Below are 21,145 nucleotides of genomic sequence, written 5' to 3'. Positions count from 1 at the left end.
AGCTCCTGTTCAGTCAGGCAAATCACCCACCTCCCAGCCGTCTGTCAGCCAGTCCCCTCAGCTTCAAAATCTAGCCAGCCTCTGAGCATTGCCGTGGTGTGCCTATAAACGCTTAACAGGCAGCCCTGAGGCGCCTGGCAGCATTTGCCAATTTCTGCCGTGTAAATAGTCCCACCAGGGTCAGTTTGAAGCTACCAAAATGATGCTGACATGGAATTGAGAAAAGATGTCAGTAGCCACCACGGTACTGCATTTCCAGCACCCAAACACAATAACAGGTAGTGAAATGTAACAAAACAATTAGGAAGTGATGAGTTTCATGTATCTGCTATTTTTGTCTTTAATAAAATTGTATCTCATTGTATGTATACATCATTTAACTTTTAATAATGACTGTATTTAGCAACCAGCCTGCAGGATTGCGGAAAATTTAACAATCTGCTCTTGGGACCGAGGGCAGCTCAGCCTAGGTCCCTTCCCTTCCATCTGGATTACCAAAGAAATAACTGGCTTCTGGTCCCACCTGTTCTCCCAGCTTCTGTCCCCATTCCTGCAAAGCGTCTCCTCCACATAGCAACCAGAGAGGCCCTTTTCTACTGTCTGACAGACAGTATGGGTCCTGCCCCTCCCAGGATGAAACCTAAGGCTCCATGAAGGCCCAAAGGGTTAAACAATTCTGCCTGCCCTCCCTCATCTTCTGCCGCCCCTCTCATTTCCTCTGCTTCCATCACACCAGCCTCCTACTGCTCCAAAACCCACATACCCCAACCTCAGGGCCTTTACACTTGCTGTGCCCTCTGCTGAGAGCTCTTCCTGTAGGTACACACATGCTCCCTCACCTCCTTCAGGTCTGCTCAAACGTTACCCCCCTGCTCAGGCCCCCACCCCCAGGACTCCTCGTAACCTGAGCACTTAGCAGCATCAGGTGTACGCTGGTTATGTTTACTGTCTGACCCCAGGGCCTCCCAGAGATGATAGGATGAACGGTGACTCCTTCAGCACCATGCACACCAGGAGAGCACCATTCACAGAGCTGAGGGCTGGGCCCCCACGGGGTGGCCAGCAAGGTTCTGGGCTGGCAGGAGCAGCACCGGCTCACGGCCCGGCACGTCTGCCAGTCTGTCACTGGAGGGCCGTGGCCAGGCGAGGCCCGCAGGCTGCCAGAGGGCAGACCCTGAGCTGGATCAGGGGCTTGTGCTCCGGGAAGCAGAGGCAAGGGTTAGGGAGCACTCTCACCTCGTAAAAGAGCCCCTCGGGGAAGGGCCGGAAGCACTGTGCGCACACGAAGCAGTGCTCGTGGTACAGTTCTCCGTTGCTGTTGACGATCCGCTCGGCAGGGGCGAAGCGCGCCTGGCAGCGCTGGCACACTGCGTTGGCCAAGGCGTTGGACATGTTGCTGAACAGGAAAAAGGAACAGAGGTCAGAACCTGCAGGCTGAGCTCAAGGGACACGTTTTCTGGGGCAGAGGACAGCACCATCCTCACCCCAGGCTGGCCTCAGCACTGTGGAGACTCAGTCACGCAGTCGGTCCACGCTGACTCACACCGGCTTGGATCACCCCGGGTGGCTGTCACCCATACCTGTAGCCACCATGTGCCAAGGATACACCAGGTGCCAGTGTATGCCAGGATGCAGTGGCCTTCCCAGGTGGCAACCCTGAGAGCCGTGCACAGCATGTCCAGCTCACAGACAGACACGCAGAGGCCTGGAGAGAGTGACCCCCCGGGCTGCAGTGGGCAGTGGCAAAGCCCCTCACCCCGGAGCCCCGTCTCTCCCCATACCCTGCAGCCCCCAGTGCCCTTCATGGAGGGTCAGGCACAGGTCAGCCATCGCTGGGCACATGCCCATCAGAGCAGTCAGGGCTCCAGTCCGGGTCCTCACTCGTGGTGCAGCCGGGGCTGGCCCTTGCTCTCCAAGCCCAGGCGCCCAGCCAGAGAAGGACCCTAATCAAGGCCATGATCGTGTGTTCTGGCCTTTAGATGACGGACACATAAGCTCTCTATGGGGTGCGCAGCCTACTGTTAGCTTGCAGAGGACAGTGTTGTGGTTGTCATTGTCACTGACCTGGCCCCAAGCTACTCAGTCATGGTGCTGGGCCATCTCTCAGGGCATCAGGGACACCCGGGCACCCTCCTGCGCCTCCTGTCTCCCACTCAGGGAACCAGAGTGTCTCGGGTACAGAGCATCATCCAGGCACAGGGCAGCAGCCTGGGATTCACATACTTATTTCATCCCTGAGGCCACCCTGCTTTTCTAAGACTCAGAGAGATTGAGTAACTTGAGCAAACTCACAGAGCAGATGACAAAGTCCAAATGTGATCTCAGGGTGGACCGAGTTCACTGGCTCTTTCCCCTGCACCACGAGTTAGATTCATCCCTGCCCCACCCCTCTCCAAACACAAAACCACCGTACCATGGAGAAGGTGAGGCTGTGACTATTTGGGAATGGGAGCAGGATGGGGAGCGACCCTCCTCATCCATGCGGGCAACTGCTGTCCCCGGGGCAAGTGATGGCTGTCCTTATGGGAGGTGTGAAAGCCAAACTGAACTCCAGGGGAAATCGCCACAGAGACACACGCTGGCTCCAGCCTAGGGCCCCGGCTCAGACAGCAGGAGGAACCTGGCGGTCAGCCACAAGAGCCTCTACAAATTCCCAGCACCCTCATGCCTGCGACCTTGACTACAAGGCGGCAAACAGACTTTGTCTCTTGTCGACTCGGGTGGATTGTGGTGGCTGCCTGGAAGGGTGGGCGCAGAAGGGAGGTCAGGCTCAGCAACGAGAGATGCAACTGATCGCGCGTCCTGTAGACTCGTGCAGGGGCACTCGGCCCATCTTTGGAGGTCGTCTTTCCAGCCTGTTCCGCCTCCCGCCATGCTGAACCCCACCCTTCTCTCAGGGCTACAGCGCTGTGAGAAGTCTCAAGTGACACTGCTCATGCTGGAGACCCCAGGCAGGATGGGCCCGGGAGGCAGGCAAGGGCACTGCCTCTCAGGTGTAGACTGCGGACAGTGGGTCTAGCAGAAGGTGCTGCCACAGACACAGAAAGGGAGCTGGGCTGGGGCACCCAGGCAGGACTTCCTTTCATGGCAGGAGAAGGGCCAGAAGGCTCTTCAGCAAGCCCTGTCAGGCAAGCAGACCTCCGCCTGCCCTCAGGAATCCTTGGGGGACCAAAGCCACCTCCCACGTCCACATTTAGGCCAAAGGGGCGAGGAAGCAGGACAGAGGCAGGAGGGGTTGGGCAGAGCCCACGTCGACAGGGAGGCTCTGCACGCAGCGGCCACCACCTTCCTTTCCGGCTCACTGCTGGTCACCATGTAGAGGAACAGACAGGACAGCGACTGATCACCCAGGCCGCCAGGAGCTGGGCTGGACTCTGTCAACACAGGCACAGTTTCCTGCCCCAAGGTCACCGTGAACCTGGAGGACTTGTTCTCCGAAAACACACACCCAAGGTAGCTGGGAGGAAGTTCCAATGCCTGGCCATGAACAAGACCTTGGCGAGTCTTGGAGAAGTCAGAAATCAACAGGAAATCCTGTGACTCTGGGCCTGGAATTCCCCACCCAAAGAACCCAGAAAATGCAGCCAAAACACGTATTCAAGTCCAGCCCCAGGCTTTCAGATTGTTCCAGACATCTGGACCCTGACCAAGTGAGCGCGCAGCAGGCCCATCATCGGTTTGCCCCTACAGAGCCCCGGCCTCGCCCCAGGGCAGGCATTCGGAGACAGCATCTCCATGTGATGGCCACAGCAGCTGGCCCCTAACAGAGCGGCTGGCTCTGCACTGTGGCTGGGTTCGGCTCCCTGGCTGGGGCCCCAGGAGGCTCAGGTCAACGGTTTTGCCGTCTGTCCCCTACAAGGCTCTCAGGCAGGTGGGCGTGGGGGAGAGACCACCTACCTCCCACCCTGCTGGTGGCCCCAGCCCAAGTCTTGGTCAGTAGCACCCCCAGTGGCACTTCCATGTCTGCATCCCCATGGTCCTTGCTTGGGAACACAGCACTCCGACCCACTGACCAAAGACGGGGGATGGACAGACAAGCCTGTGTCCCCGATAATTGGATCACAGCCCCATGAGAGACGATGCCAGCTGTCCCCTGCACGAGGCAGCCACTCCAGGCTCAACCCCATGTGTTTAAATCCCGACAGCTCAAGCCACCAGTTGTGCCCCTGGAGAAAGGTACCAGCTCCCTAGGGCCTTGTTTCCTCCTCCACGAGGAGGTGCCCAGAGGAGCAGGAACTGCCCCTCAGAACTGAAGTAAAGAACTTGCTGCCTACAGCAGACAGCATGCGGAGCACAAGGCCAGACAGGCCAAGCGCTGGATAAAAGAGCTGTTGTTTCCAGCAGCCCAGGGACCTCCCGCCCAGCCCAGCAGTGCTCCCTGCAAGACGGCAAAGGGGGGAGGCAGGCATTCCATGTCCTCCTTCACATTCTGCCCGAGAACAGGGAGTGGAGTCCGCCCAGTTAACATCAGGGAGACACCACCGCCTCGCCAGCACCTAGAAGCCAAACCCCATTGCTGGGCGCGGGGTGCGGGGGGTGGGCGTGGAGTCTCACCTACAGATGTGCACATTGCCTGAGACAAGTTGGGCAGCCAGTGGGGCCGGAGGTAGGTGGTCACCCCACCCTGTCCCCGTCTCCAACCCTCCCCAGCATCCCCAAATACTCTCAGTCTTGATACCCAACATAAAAGAATTTGATGCAAGACGTCTGGAGCTCTAGCTCGGGGTGTGGTGGGTAGAGTCCTTTCTGAGCCAGGTCCTCATGAGGGGAGGTTGCTGGTTCCAGATAAGGAAACTGACCTACCAAGAGGGTCAGAAACCTGCTGAGGTCACACGGGATTGGATCTGTGCTCTCTTGTCCCCTCAGCTCCTGTTGGCATCACGCAGGCACGACCATTCAAAACTCTGTTTTTCCTACAACCTCCGACCAACCTCCATTGCAGCCTCCCACCCACCTAACCCTGGAAAGCCAGCGGAAGGGCCTGGGCACAGGCAGGGCCAGCGATAGGGGACTTTCCACACTCAAGGGTGCGTCAGTGTTGGTGAGGCCAGGCCGCAAGCCAGAAGCTCGAGGCAACAGGAAGCTGAGGTTAGCATATGAACATGCGTGCGGCATGCATGTGTGGGACATTCCTGACGCCTGATCTTCACTATCAGCCCCGTCCTCCTTGCATCGAGACCAAGTTCTCGTGCTGCGTTCATACCAGGAAGCCAGCCTCCACAATGGCCTCTGGCCCATCAGTGCCCTGCCACCCGCTCCTTGCCCCATGGCTCCCTCCACTCACATCTAGGGTCATCCAGAGACCAGCCGGTGAGGGTTCCTGTTCACTTGGGGAAGTCACTTGGCCGCCCAAGCCCCGAGTTCCCCACCGGAGCAGTGGGCTTATCCGGTTCCTGCCCTGGTGTGGCCCCTGGTGAGGGACCTGCAACACTGGTGCGGATACAAGTCCAGCTGCAACAGGAATCCCACGGGTGCCTCTCTGCAGCCTCTGCTCTCCACTCCCCACGTGACAGCCTCTTGCTTGCTGCGTTTGGACTCCCAGACAGCTTCGCGGGCTCACTCCCTCCCAGGCACCCACCACAGTGCTCTGTGTTCACCTCTGAGCATCAGCCTCCAAACCTCCCCTTGTCCCCGGGTCCTCCAGGCACCCCACCTCTACGACTGCTGCTCTGTCTCATCCCTGAAGCCCTACCCCTTCCTCCCAACCTTGCAGTCCTCCCCCACACTGCCCCCACACCCCGGGGTTCCCACCTGCTGCTTTGATGCAAAAAACAACAAACCCACAGCCCCCACTGCTCTCTTGCCCCAATTTCTAGCAGATCTTTCCACCCAGATGGCCCTGAGATGCTGCAAATGCAAGGCGTCCAGAACCCCCTCCCCAGCCCCGCTCTCACTCGCAGGGCTCCACTATCCATGTGCCCTTCAGACTCTCTCCACCCCAGATAAACTCATCCTCAGAGACACCTTGATGTCCATCCTGAGCCCCAGAGGCTCCCCCTCCGAGTCCCAAAGGGAGCGTTCTTCACTGGTCTACCCCAGCAGTTCTCCCCAGGATAGAGCAGTTCAGGCTTTTGAGTCCGTCCAACCTGGCTTCAAGTCACCGCTTAGCCCCTTTTATAGATGAGTGACGTCCAGCAGGTTCCTTGACCGCTCAGTTCCATCCCCTAGAAAGCGGCCAAAAAGTTTACAGGAGCCTGAAAGCGGTAGCGGCGGTTATTTCGACAACTTATCTGAGCGCCCCATCCTCAGCGCCCTGCCCAAGAGTGCTGATCCCAGATCAGTAACCCCGGCTGGATGAAGCCGCGCCTTGCCTCCACTCTGGCCGCCAAGCCAGGCGCTGTCCCCACGTCCCGGGCTGCGGGCAGCCGGGCGGCCGCCGCCGTCGGAAGGGCCAGGCGGGGTGTCCGAGGAAAGGCCCGCGGCCTCAGCTTTCCGGCCATTGTCCCCCGCGCCCCCGCCCTGCCCCACGGGCCACCTACCCTGGCGCCGCGGGCGGCGGGCTCTGCCGGTGCTGGCGCCGCCGGTACAGCCCCGACGCGGCGAGCGCGCCCAGCCGGGTGGCCATGGCAGGGGCCTCCCTCCCTCCTGCCGCCCGCTCTGCCGGGTCGAGGGACCCCAGGCTCGGAGGGCGGGTGCGGCCGCGGGCAGCCACCAACGACCGGACACCGCGGCCCGGACGCCCGGCTTGCAGGAGGGGGCTCCCTCGGCACCCACCCCTCTGCACCGGAGCTCACGTTACGCACTGCGATCTCCAAAGGGCAGCGGAGACAACTCCAAATAGAAAGGATATTGTTCCCTCCGCGGGGGCAGCGCAGTGAAAGCTGAGGCTAGCAGGATTGGGTCCCGGCTGGGGAGGGGACGCGCTGGGAAGATCCCAACCAGCACAGAGGTGAGTCCACAGTGACAGGGCAGGCTGCCTAGAGATCCCGGGCTGCCAGGAGCCTCCGAGGAAATCCTAAGCCCCCTGAACACGCTGAGGATGGTATGTCCTCCTCTGAGGAGGGCGGTATGGACCTGAGCCAGCTTAGGAATTCTGCAGTCAAGAAGCTGATGAGGGATTCACACATGTGCCCACTTTCTGCTTTGGTCCCTTCCCTGAGAAAGTGCAGCCACCTACGAGACCCAGAGAGACCCAGAAGACCCAGTTTCCCTGGTAGCTCAGCTGGCAAAGAATCTGCCTGTAACGCAGGAGACCCCAGTTCAGTTCCTGGATCAGAAAGATCCCCTCGAGAAGGGATGGGCTACTTACTCCAGTGTTCTTGGGGTTCCCTGGTGGATCAGACAGTAAAGAATCTGCCTGCCATGCGGCAGACCTGGGTTGGATCCCTGGGTTGGGAAGATCCGCTGGAGGAGGGCATGGCAACCCACTCCAGTATTCTTGCCTGGGAAATCCCTCGGACAGAGGAGCCTGGTGGGCTACAGTCCATGGTCGCAGAGTTGGACACGACTGAGCGACTAAGCACAGCACAGGAGACCCAGACCAGGACAGCTCAGTCCCTGGACCTGGCCAACAAAGAACCATCCACTCCAAAAGAAGTTCACACAGTCAAAACCCAGAGGGCATGCAGTCCCCCAGCTCTTCATGGAGAGCAGAAGCAGCAGGATCTGATGGAAGACCCCCAGGAAGGCATGGTTTCCATGCATTTTTACCTAAAGGTATTTATTGGTGGGGCTACTGTGATGTATGTGCTAACACCCATGACCAGCATCTGAACTGTGGCCACTGATGGCCAAGGAAGAACCATGATCAGCATTTAATAAGGATCCACAGCACTCACAGAAATCACATTGATTCCATTTCCCTGAAAAACCTCTCTAGTGAGGTCAGTGCCTTCCATCATTCCAGACAGCAGGATACTGGTCTTCTGACACTGGGGAAGGAGGAAACTTTAGAGGGGATCCATCAGCACTCAGATGCCAGGCTTACATGTCAAAGAATGAACAACACTCAATAAATTCAAACTCGAGGAAGTAAGTGCTCATTAACCGCTCTGGGAGTCAACCCCCAAACACAGCCAGGTGACTACAAGCATTGTGTGCAGTACAGTTTGTCAATACACCTTGATTCCAAAGGTATCAAGTACTGATCAATTCAATAAATATTTTCTTAAAGGTGGCACCAGGGGCTAAAAGGGCATAGAGAGGCTGAGCCTGGAGCCAACAAGTAGAAGGATCACCTCCTGCCTTCTGATTTAGAGCTGAATGCTTAAGAAAGCTAGGGTATAGAGTTTTCTTAGGGCAGCTTCAAGTTGATGGCCCAGGGCCTAGCCCCCTCTTACCAGCCTCCATTCAACCTGACCCGTATGGAAATTATGATCTCTAGAACCCAGAGCTCTCAGCCAGAGTCACAGTTACATTTAATGAGGGAACACGTCCACAATGGTGGATAGACCTGGGAGGGAGGCTATAGCCACAACTGTTTTGCACATCACCATTTTAAATGAAGTTCAAGTCCAAAATTACCAAACACTAATTGATTCAACAAATATTTACTGTAAAAGGGCCACCAGAGGCTAAAAATTGAGAGAAATTTAGTGACTGAGTCCAAATCCCAAACCTCTGCAGAGCCTTGTTTTCCCATTCTGCAGCCTCTCTTGCAGGGTGAGGCTGCCAGTCATGCAGGCCTCCCTGTCCAGCATTCTGGCTCCAGAGAACATAGTTGCGAAAACACAGCAAAAATGATGTCAGCAAAAATGGCAGAATAAGGACCTCTGAAAGTCTGTCCTTCCGTAAAAGCAATGAAGGATTTCCTTGGTGGCTCAGCAGTAAAGAATCAGCTGGCCCATGCAGGAGACTTGGGTTCAATCCCTGGATCAGGAAGACCCCCTGGGGAAGGAAATGGCAGCCCACTCCAGTATCCTTGTCTGGGAAATCCCATGGACAGAGGAGCCTGGCAGGCTACAGTCCATGGGGTCGCAAAGTGTCAGACACAACTTAGGGACTAAACAACAACAACAAAAACAATGAAAAAACTAGCACAAACTGTCAGAGTCACCTTTTTCAGAACTCTATAAATTAACCAAAGCCTTGCAGTAACCAGACAGCAAGAAAAACTGCTCAGAAGACATATGGATGACCAAAAGGTACTTGAAAATATGCTCAATATATTATAATCGTAATCATTAAGAAGATGCAAGTCAAAACCTCAATGAAATATCGCCTCTCACCTGTCAGAAAGGCTATTACCAAGAAGACAAGAAATAACAAGTGTTGGTGAGGATGTGGGGAAAAAGGAACCTTTGCATACTGTTCAAGGGAATGTAAATTGATGCAGCCACCATGGAAACAGTATAGAGTTTCCTCAAAAAAATTTAAAAATAAAACTACAATATGATCCAGCAATTCCACTTCTGGGTATTTATCTGAAGGGAACAAAAACCCTAATTTGAAAAGATATACACAACCCTAAGTTCATTGCAGCATTATTTACAAAAGCCAAACTCTTGATGAAAGTGAAAGAGGAGAGTGAAAAGGTGGGCTTAAAGCTCAACATTCAGAAAACGAAGATCATGGCATCTGGTCCCATCACTTCATGGGAAATAGATAGGGAAACAGTGGAAACAGTGTCAGACTTTCTTTTTTTGGGCTCCAAAATCACTGCAGATGGTGACTGCAGCCATGAAATTAAAAGACGCTTACTCCTTGGAAGGAAAGTTATGAGCAACTTAGATAGCATATTGAAAAGTAGAGACATTACTTTGCCAACAAAGGTCTGTGTAATTAAGGCTATGGTTTTTCCTGTGGTCATGTATGGAAGTGAGAGTTGGACTGTGAAGAAGGCTGAGCACCGAAGAATTGATGCTTTTGAACTGTGGTGTTGGAGAAGACTCTTGAGAGTCCCTTGGACTGCAAGGAGATCCAACCAGTCCATTCTGAAGGAGATCAGCCCTGGGTCTTCTTTGGAAGGAATGATGCTAAAGCTGAAACTCCAGTACTTTGGCCACCTCATGCGAAGAGTTGACTCATTGGCAAAGAGTCTGATGCTGGGAGGGCTTGGGGGCAGGAGGAAAAGGGGATGATAGAGGATGAGATGGCTGGATGGCATCACCGACTCGATGGACGTGAGTTTGAGTGAACTCCGGGAGATGGTGAGGGACAGGGAGGCCTGGCGTGCTGCGATTCATGGGGTCGCAAAGAGTAGGACACGACTGAGTGACTGAACTGAACTGAACTGAAGGTATGGAAACAACCTAAAGTGTTCATTGATGGATGAATGGATAAAGAACATGTGGTATATAAATGAAATGGAATACTATTTGGCCATAAAAAAGAACAAAGGAACTTGCCTGGTGGAAGTGGCTAAGAATGCACCTGCCAACACAGGGAGCACAGGTTTGATCCCTGGTCCAGGAGGATTCCACATGCAGCAGAGTAGCTAAGCCTGTGCGCCACAACTGTGGAGTCCGTGCTCTGCAGCTTGCAAGCAACACACACTGAGCCCTTGAGCTGCAACCACTGACACCCCTGTGCCTAGAACCCATGCTCTGCAACAAGAAGCCACCACAATAAGAAGCATACCACAATGAAGAGTGCCCCTCTCTCCCCCAAACTAGAGAAAGCTCCAAGCAGCGATGAAGACTCAGTGCAGCAAAAAAAAAAAAAAAGAATGAAATCTTGCCATATGCAACAATGTGGATGAAACTTGAGGGCATTATGCTAAGTGAGATAAGTCAGAGAAAGAAAAATACTGCATGATCACACTTACATGTGGAATTTTATTTATTTTTACATGTGGAATTTTAGAAACAAAAGCCCAGGTCAGATACAGAGAATAGTTTGATGGCTACCAGAGGTGGGGGATGGGAAGTGGCCAAAATGCGTGAAAGGAATCAAGAGTACAAAATTCCATTTATAAGATAAATAAGTCATGGGGATGTAATGTACAGCAGGGTGACTATAGTTAATAATACTGTATTTCATATTTGAAAGTTGCCAAGAGAATAAATCTTAAAAGTTCTCATCACAAGGAAAAATATTTTCATAATTATGGTGTCAGGTGTTAACTAGACTTACTGTGTGATCATTTCACAATTATATACAAATATCAAATCATTATATTGCACATTTTCTAAAATTAATATTATATCTCAATAAAAATCCAGAAAAACATCTATTTCTGCTTTATTGACTATGCCAAAGCCTTTGACTGTGTGGATCACAAGAAACTGTGGGAAATTCTGAAAGAGATGGGAATACCAGACCACCTGACCTGCCTCTTGAGAAATCTGTATGCAGGCCAGGAAGCAACAGTTAGAACTGGACATGGAACAACAGACTGGTTCCAAATAGGAAAAGGAGTATGTCAAGGCTGTATATTGTCACCCTGTTTATTTAACTTACAGGCAGAGTACATCATGAGAAACGCTGGACTGGAAGAAACACAAGATGGAATCAAGATTGCCGGGAGAAATATCAATAACCTCAGATATGTAGATGACACCACCCTTTTGGCAGAAAGTGAAGAGGAGCTAAAAAGCCTCTTGATGAAAGTGAAAGAGGAGAGTGAAAAAGTTGGCTTAAATCTCAACATTCAGAAAATGAAGATCATGGCATCTGGTCCCATCACTTCATGGGAAATAGATGGGGAAACAGTGGAAACAGTGTCAGACTTTATTTTTGGGGGCTCCAAAATCACTGCAGATGGTGATTGCAGCCATGAAATTAAAAGACGCTTACTCCTTGGAAGATAAGTTATGACCAACCTAGATAGCATATTCAAAAGCAGAGACATTACTTTGCTGACTAAGGTCCGTCTAGTCAAGGCTATGGTTTTTCCAGTGGTCATGTATGGATGTGAGAGTTGGACTGTGAAGAAGGCTGAGTGCCGAAGAATTGATGCTTTTGAACTGTGGTGCTGGAGAAGACTCTTGAGAGTCCCTTGGACAGCAAGGAGATCCAACCAGTCCATTCTGAAGGAGATCAACCTGGGGATTTCTTTGGAAGGAATGATGCTAAAGCTGAAACTCCAGTACTTTGGCCACCTCATGCGAAGAGTTGACTCACTGGAGAAGACTCTGATACTGGGAGGGATTGGGGGCAGGAGGAGAAGGGGACGACCGAGGATGAGATGGCTGGACGGCATCTCTGACTCGATGGACGTGAGTCTGAGTGAACTCCGGGAGTTGGTGATGGACAGGGAGGCCTGGCGTGCTACGATTCATGGGGTCGCAAAGAGTAGGACACGACTGAGTGACTGAACCGAACTGAACTGAACTGAAATATAGATAAGCTAAAAAATAACTGGGAGGGAATAAAAGCAAGAAAAAAAGAAAAGAAAGCTAAATCTTTGTAAGAACACTTTTACGGTATTTTAACTTATCTTAGTACCTTAATCCCCAATTCCTAACTCCATAGCTGCCTAGAAAAGTAACTGCCGACATTCCCAGTAACGGGGGAGAAGAGGGCTGAAATTCTTTCAAGGCTTCATTCCCAAAGAATGGCCTGGTCTTCCCTTGAAGATCACACTTGAAGGCTTTTCTTTATGTGCCCTCAGTCATACCAACCCAGTGCTGAAAGCCTCTCCTAGGGAGAGTTTTTCAAATATATTACTATCATAACCACTTATGATATCATTGTCACAGACAATGGATAACAGTTGGCAAACAGATGACTAACTTAAAGAAGCTTAAAAGGAAAAACCAAGGAATTAGATGTGCTTGGGAGCTCTGAAAAGAACTGACATATCCCTGGGAATCTAGAAGGCCATGTACATGCCTGGGGCTGTGGGCTGTGTGTACGCTCAGGAAAGACCTTAGAAGGTCCTAAGCTTTCACTTCTGACAGATCATTTTAGCTCCATACAGCAGGAAGTGAGGACTAGGGCAGAGTTGTAAAGTGCCACGTTGAATGTTGAAAATGTGCCCAAAAATACATTCAGAGCCTTCCGTAAAAGCTGGGAGACACTGATTTTGTCAACTACAAATTTTGGCACTTGCCATCGGCACTTGCCATCTACGTCTAAAAGGGTTAAATCAGGTGCTGCTGTATCTGCTAACTTTCAACACTCTCTGAAAGGAGATTAGGATGGAGAGCAGAAATGAGGCACTCTGTGCTCTGAGAAAAACTGGCAGAACAGGTATTATAGTTAGATATCTTCTCATATCGAGAAAAGCACTAAAATCCTTCATGGTGATGGCAGTTCCTCATGACTAGCAGAAACCTTTTGCCAAAAAAAAAAAAAAAAAAAAATCAGTGCTTAATTGCATGTGTTCTCCTGACACAAAAATCCTACGTATACTGACCTTCCCCTCTACCCTACTGAGAGCAGCTTCTCAGAGCTATCTGAAATGCTGTCTCTCGGAGTATAGCCCGCACTTTGACCCAGATAAAACTTAACTCACAACTCGCACATTGTGCATTTTTTTAAGTCAACAGTTTCAGGCATTCAAAAATATCTCTATCCAAAGACTTCCATAGTAGTTCAGTGGCTAAGACTCCAAGCTTCCTGTGCAGGGATGCAGGGACTCAGGTTCAACCCCTGGTCAAGAAACTAAGATCCCATAGGCCATGCAGCATGTTTGAAGAAAAAAAAAAATCTCTGTCCAGTCATTAGTTGACCACTAAACTAACCAGGCAGAGACTGCAGTGGCCACAAATGACAGAGATACAGACTTTATAGAGTAAGTTCAGGAAAGTCACTAAACAAACAAACAAATCATAAGCAGCACCAACAAAACCAGGGGATTAGGGAGAATCTGGTTTCCAAAGCTGCCACACCACATTATTTTATTTGAAAAGTTCCGTTCTCAGCAAAAGTTAAGATACATGCAAAGAAACAACAAAAAATGACCTAGACACAGGGGAAAACAGAAAAGCAATCAGTAGAAAGGAAGCCCTGAGGAAGCCCAGATGTTAGACTTACTAGACAGACTTCAAATCAGCTAATTTAAATATGTTCAAAGAACTAAAGGAAGCCAGGTCTACAAACCTAAAGAAAAGCATGAAAATGATGCATTATCAAATGTAGAATAGCAATTGATAGAAATGATAAAATGGAACCAAGCAGAAATCCTAGAGTTAAAAGGAAATATCAAAGGATGAAATGAAAGGACGCTAGACAACAATTTGAATCCACATGAAGAAACTAAGAGCAGTAACGGGAACCATAAGATAAAAATAAAAGGCAATATAAATGTATTTTTTGTTTGTAAACCTTTTTTTCCCATTTGGCTTAAAGATGACTGCATAATGAAATAATTTAACACAAAAGAAGGCAATGGTGTAGCAACTGAGAAACAAAAAAAGACATGATACATAGAGAAAAATAGCAAAGTGGCAGATGTAAACCCCAGTTATCAGTAATTACATTAACATAAATGGATTAAACCAGTCAATCCTAAAGGAAATAAGTTCTGAATATTCACTGGAAGGACCGATGCTGAAGCTGAAGCTCCAATGCTTTGGCCACCTGATGTGAAGAACTGACACGTCGAAAAAGACCCTGATGCTGGGAAAAACTGAAGGCAGGAGGAAAAGGGGACGACAGAGGATGAGGTGGTTGGATGGCATCACTGACTCGATGGACATGAGTTTGAGCAAGCTCCGGGAGTTGGTGATGGACAGGGAAGCCTGGTGTGCTGCAGTCCATGGGGTAGCAAAGAGTGAGACATGACTGAGTGACTCAACTGAATTGAAATGTATTAAACTTTCCAATCAAAAAGTTTTTTAACTTTTTTTGAATGACTGTTTTAAATGTGATCCAATTATATGCTTTCTACAAGAGACTCACTTTACATTCAAAACCACAGAAAGCTGGAAAGTAAGAGAATGTCAAAGATATACTATACAAACAGCAACCAAAAGAAGACAGGAATGGCTATGTGTGCATGCTAAGTTGCTTCAGTCATGTCTGACTCTTTGTGACCCCAGGGACTGTAGCGCATCAGGCTCCTCTGTCTGTGGGATCAAATAGCATCAAAAGGAAAAAATACCTAGAAATAAATTTAACCAAAGAAGTATAAGCCTTAGGTGGCACAGTGGTAAAGAATTTGCCTGCCAATGCAGGCGGTGCATGATACGTGGGTTCAATCTCTGGGTCATGAAGATTCCCTGGAGTAGGAAAAAGCAACCCACTTTGGTATTCTTGCCTGGAAGATTCCATGGTCAGAGGACGCTAGCCCATGAGGCTGCAAAGAGTAAAACATGATTGAGCCTGCACACGTGGTATATATACTGATAACTACACAATATTGTTGAAAGAAATTAAAGAATACCTAAAGAAATAGAAAGACATCCCATGTTCATGGATTAGAAAACCTAACATTGTTAAGATAGCAATATTTCCCCCTCCTACACATGTCCTATGGATTCAACACCATCCCTATCAAAATTCTAACTGCCTTTTTAATAGAAATGGACAAGGTAATCCTAAAATTCACATGGAAACAAATGCAAGGAACTCAGAATAGTTATTGAAAACAACTTGAAGAAGAACAAAACCAGAGGCCTCACATTTTCCAATTTCCTAACTTACTACTGAGTTACAGTAATCAAAACAGTAAGGTACTGGCATAAGGACAGACAGATACATCAGTGGAATAGGATTGAGAATTCAGAAATAATCCCACACATCCATGGTCAACTGATTCTTAAAATTTATTTATTTTAATTGGAGGCTAATTACTTTACAATATTGTAGTAGTTTTTGCCATACATTGACATGAATCAGCCATGGGTGTACATGTTTCCCCCATCCTGAAACCCTCTCCCACCTCCCTCCCCATCCCATCCCTCAGGGTTGTCCCAGTGCACCGGCTTTGAGTTCCTTGTTTCATGCATCAAACTTGGGCTGGTCATCTATTTCACATATGGTTATATGCATGTTTCAATGCTATTCTCTCAAATCCCACCCTCGCCTTCTCCCACAGAGTCCAAAAGCGTGTTCTTTATATCTGTGTCTCTTTTGCTATCTCACAAATAGAGTCATCATTATCTTTCTAAATTCCATATATATACATTAATATACTCCTTGGAAGAAAAGTTATGACCAACCTAGATAGCATATTCAAAAGCAGAGACATTACTTTGCCAACAGAGGTCCGTCTAGTCAAGGCTATGGTTTTTCCAGTAGTCATGTATGGATGTGAGAGTTGGACTGTGAAGAAGGCTGAGCGCCGGAGAATTGATGCTTTTGAACTGTGGTGTTGGAGAAGACTCTTGAGCGTCCTTTGGACTCCAAGGAGATCCAACCAGTCCATTCTGAAGATCAGCCCTGGGATTTCTTTGGAGGGAATGATGCTGAAGCTGAAATTCCAGTACTTTGGCCACCTCATGCGAACAGTTGACTCATTGGAAAAGACTCTGATGCTGGGAGGGATTGGGGGCAGGAGGAGAAGGGGACGACTGAGGATGAGATGGCTGGATGGCATCACTGACTCAATGGACATGAATCTGAGTGAACTCCGGGAGTTGGCGATGGACAGGGAGGCCTGGCGTGCTGTGATTCATGGGGTCGCAAAGAGTCAGACACAACTGAGTGACTGAACTGAACTGAACTGAACTGATACTCTATTGGTGTTTTTCTTTCTGACTTACTTCACTCTGTATAATAGGCTCCAGTTTCATCCACCTCATTAGAACTTATTCAAATGTGTTCTTTTTAATATCTGGGTAATATTCTATTGTGTATATGTACCACAGCTTTCTTATCCATTCATCTGCTGATGGACATCTAGGTTGCTTCCATGTCCTAGCTATTGTAAACAGTGCTGTGATGAACATTGGGGTACGTGTGTCTCTCAATTCTGGTTTCCTCGGTGCATATGCCCACCTGTGGGATTGCTGGGTCATATGACAGTTCTATTTCCAGTTTTTTAAGGAATCTCCACACTGTTCTTCATAGTGGCTGTACTAGTTTGCATTCCCACCAACAGTGTAAGAGGGTTCTCTTTTCTGCGCACCCTCTCCAGCATTTATTGTTTGTAGACTTTTTGATAGCAGCCATTCTGACTGGCGTGAGATGATACCTCATTGTGGTTTTGATTTGCATTTCTCTGATAATGAGTGATCTTATGAGCATCTTTTCATGTGTTTGTTAGCCATCTGTTTGTCTTCTTTGGAGAAATGTTTGCTTAGTTCTTTGGCTCATTTTTTTTATTGGGTCGTTTATTTTTCTGGTATTGAACTGTATGAGCTGCTTGTATATTTTTGAGATTAATTCTTGGTCCGTTGCTTCATTTTCTATTGTTGTCTCCCATTCTGAAGCCTGTCTTTTCACCTTGCTTAGAGTTTCCTTCATTGTGCAAAAGCTTTTAAGTTTAATTAGGTCCCATCACTTCATGGGAAATAGATGGGAAAACAGTGGAAACAGTGTCAGACTTTATTTTGGGGGGCTCCAAAATCACTGCAGATGGTGACTGCAGCCATGAAATTAAAAGACGCTTACTCCTTGGAAGAAAAGTTATGATCAACCTAGATAGCATATTCAAAAGCAGAGACATTACTTTGCCGACTAAGGTCCATCTAGTCAAGGCTATGGTTTTTCCCGTGGTCATGTATGGATGTGAGAGTTGGACTGTGAAGAAGGCTGAGCGCCAAAGAATTGATGCGTTTGAACTGTGGTGTTGGAAAACACTCTTGAGAGTCCCTTGGACTGCAAGGAGATCCAACCAGTCCATTCTGAAGGAGATCAGCCCTGGGATTTCTTTGGAAGGAATGATGCTAAAGTTGAAACTCCAGTACTTTGGCCACCTCATGCGAAGAGTTGACTCATTGGAAAAGACTCTGATGCTGGGAGGGATTGGGGGCGGGAGGAGAAGGGGATGACTGAGGATGAGATGGCTGGATGGCATCACTGACTCGATGGACATGAATCTGAGTAAACTCCGGGAGATGGTGATGGACAGGGAGGCCTGGCGTGCTGTGATTCATGGGGTCACAAAGAGTCGGACACGACTGAGTGACTTAACTGAACTGAATTGAGGTCCCATTTATTTATTTTTGCTTTTATTTCCATTACTCTGGGAAATGGGTCATAGAGGATCCTGCTGTGATTTATGTCCGAGAGTGTTTTGCCTATGTTCTCCTCTAGGAGTTTTATGGTTTCTGGTCTTACATTTAGATTTTTAACCCATTTTGAATTTATTTTTGTGTATGGTGTTAGAGAGTATTCCAGTTTCATTCTTTTACAGGTGGTTGACCAGTTTTCCCAGCACCACTTGTTAAAGAGATTGTCTTTTCTCCATTGTATATTCTTGCCTCCTTTGTCAAAGATAAGGTATCCGTAGGTGCGTGGATTTATCTCTGGACTTGCTATTTGTTCCATTGATCTATATTTCTGTCTTTGTGTCAGTACCACACTGTCTAGATGACTGTAGCTTCGTAGTATAGTCTGAAGTCAGGCAAGTTGATTCCTCCAGTTCCATTCTTCTTTCTCAATTGCTTTGACTATTTGTATTTTCATACAAATTGTGAAATTATTTGTTCTAGTTCTGTGAAAAATACCATTGGTAGCTTGATAGGGGTTGCACTGAATCTTTAGATTGCTTTGGGTAGTGTACTCATTTTCACTATATTGGTTCTTCTGATCCATGAATGTGGTATATTTCTCCATCTATTTGTGTCATCTTTGATTTGTTTCATCAGTGTTTTATAGTTTTCTATATATAGGTCTTTTGTTTCTTTAGGTAAATTTATTCCTAAGTATTTTATTATTTTCATTGCAATGGTGGATGGAATTGTTTCCTCAATTTCTCACTCATTGTCAGTGTAAGAGGAATGCAAGGGATTTCTGTGTGTTAATTTTATATCCTGAACTTTACTGTATTCATTGATTAGCTCTAGTGATCAGTGGTGGTTTCTTTAGGGTTTTCTATGTAAAGGATCATGTCATCTGCAAACAGCGAGAGTTTTACTTTTTCTTTTCCAATCTGGATTCCTTTTATTTCTTTTTCTTCTCTGATTGCTGTGGGTAAACTTTCCAAAAATATGTTGAATAGTAGTGGTGATTGAACCCTTGTCTTGTTCCTGACTTTAAGGAAAATGCTTTCAAGTTTTCACCATTGAGGATAATGTTTGCTCTGGGTTTATCATATATGGCTTTTATTATGGGTCAACTTACTTTTGACAAGACTGCCAATGATAAAAGAATAGTCTTGTCAACAAATGATGCTAGAACCACTGAATAGTCACATGCAAAAGAATGATTTTAAACCTCCACTTCAGGTCGTTTATAAAACCTGACTCATAAAATACAGAAATAGAAACCGACTCAGGTACTGAAAACAGAAATATTAAAGAATCAATGCTAAACACTCCAGGGGAAAAAAAGCATACGTGTAAATATTTATAAATTAGGTACATTTCCTCGATATGACACCAAAAACTCAAGCCATCAGAAATAAATAAATAGGGACTTGCTGGTTAATCATCTGCCTTGCAACATGGGGGCACAGGTCCCATCCCTGGTAGGGGAAGTAAGACCCCACAAGCTGCAGAGAAAGTAACCCATGTGCTACAACTGGAGAGCTCACACACAGCAACAAAAGACCCTGCAGCTGCAGCTCAGACTCTAGGCACAAAGAAATAAGTAGGACTTCACCAAAGTTTAGAACTTCTGTGTATTTAAGGACACTACCAGGAAAGTGAAGACAACCCACAGCAGAAAATATTTGCAAATTATATATCTGATAAATATTTAGTATCCAGAATACATGAACTCTTACAATCCAGCAATAAAAAGAACCCAATCTTAAAACAGGCACAGAATTTGACTAGACATTTCTCCAGATAAGATCAACAAGCAGCCAATAAGCTCCTGAAAAAGTGTCCAAGATCACAAGTCACTGGGGAAATAAAAGTCAAAACCATAGTGTGGTGTCACTTTACACCTACAAAAACAGATAACGGTAAGTGGAGAGAATGGAACCCTCAGACATTCTTGGTGTGAATGTAAAATTGATGCAGTTACTTGGAATACAGCTTGGCAATTCCTCAGTTCAACATAAAGTTATTATAGGACCCCAAAATTCCACTCCTAGGTATATTCTCCAGATAGTAGGCAATATATGTAGGAATATTCACAGCAGCACTTATTCATAAGAGCCAAAAGTGGAAACAAAATTTCCACCACAAATGAATATACAGATAAAATGTGGTTTATCCATATAAGGGCATATTATTTGGTCAAAAAAGGAACAAAGTACTGATTCATACAACAATATAAATGAACCTTGAAAACATTATGCTAAATGAAAGAAGCTAGACAGGAAAAAAAAAAAAAAGGCCACATAATGTATGGCTCCATTTATATGAAATGTCCAGAACAGGCAAACCTGTGGAGACAGAAAGCAGACTAGTGACCGCCAGGGGCTGGGGGAAGAAGGGATTAGCTGCAAATGGGTTTCTTTTGGGGGTGATGAAAATATTCAGAATTAGTGGTGATAGTTGCATAACCTGGTAAATATACTATAAACCACTGACCTGCACACTCTGATAGTGAATTTCATGGCATGGGATTCATATCCCAAATGTTAAAGCAGCACACACATAGTGAAGCATGCAACTATGCTGCTTACTAAGAGACAAGGGCCCCAGAAGCAGCACGAAGCTGGGAGGCGGGGTTGCTATCTCTTTCTGGGCGGTGAGTGCCATCCCCAGGGCAGCCAGCGATACCACCACAGCCTCTCTGACAGAGCCAGTCTCATTGGGGGGCTGAAGACAACTAGCCCAGATCCTTTGGCATGGCTGAGATGAATGATAATTTCATCAGGGCATTTTGAGTGATTGTATTTTCTTACTGTGCATGTATGTTTGGTTTCATATACACATATATGAGACATCTCATCTTAGAGAGATACAGTCATCTCACGTGAGCATCTCATTAAGATCATCTTACTAGGTCCTCTTGAATGAACAGTCATCATCCAAAATTCAGGAGATCTGAATAAACAGAACAAGAAGGACTGTTCAGGTGCCTCCCTCTGCTCCCCTCCCTTCCTCCCCTACCCCCCGGCAGAAATGAAGCTCTAAGGATGCTTTAAGTGTGACTGCATGTAGTAGCTGGGAGCAGAGAGCGGCCGTGTGGCTGGAGAGGTAGGTCAGCCGCTGTGCAGGGAGAGCCCAGTCCCTCCCCAAGCAGCAGGCCACCTCACAAGTGCCGAGTGCTCAGTTTTCAGGAACTCTGGGAACTGGTTCACATCACCTTGGTA

General features: G+C 47.9%; 1 protein-coding gene across 3 annotated transcripts in view; it reads right to left on the bottom strand.

The window, feature by feature from the left end:
* Nucleotides 1-21,145, bottom strand: part of LIMS2 (LIM zinc finger domain containing 2) — a 40,272-nt gene that overhangs the window by 15,404 nt on the left and 3,723 nt on the right. The window contains exons 1-2 of one of the 3 annotated variants that reach the window (XM_052655078.1): nt 5,965-6,066; nt 1,237-1,396 (exon numbers count right to left, since the gene is read on the bottom strand). In XM_052655078.1, coding sequence (XP_052511038.1) covers nt 1,237-1,392 — 156 coding nt within the window. In that variant the 5' untranslated portion in view covers nt 1,393-1,396; nt 5,965-6,066. Of the gene's footprint in view, nt 1-1,236; nt 1,397-5,284; nt 5,472-5,964; nt 6,067-21,145 lie in introns of those variants that run through there. The other 2 variants (XM_052655076.1, XM_052655071.1) reach the window with 2 other exon arrangements.

Source organism: Budorcas taxicolor, chromosome 2 (genome assembly GCF_023091745.1).
Source record: "Budorcas taxicolor isolate Tak-1 chromosome 2, Takin1.1, whole genome shotgun sequence".
NCBI classification, from domain to species: Eukaryota; Metazoa; Chordata; class Mammalia; order Artiodactyla; family Bovidae; genus Budorcas; species Budorcas taxicolor.
The sequence above is the reverse complement of the archived record's forward strand: the minus strand, read 5'-3'. Positions and strand labels throughout refer to the sequence as shown.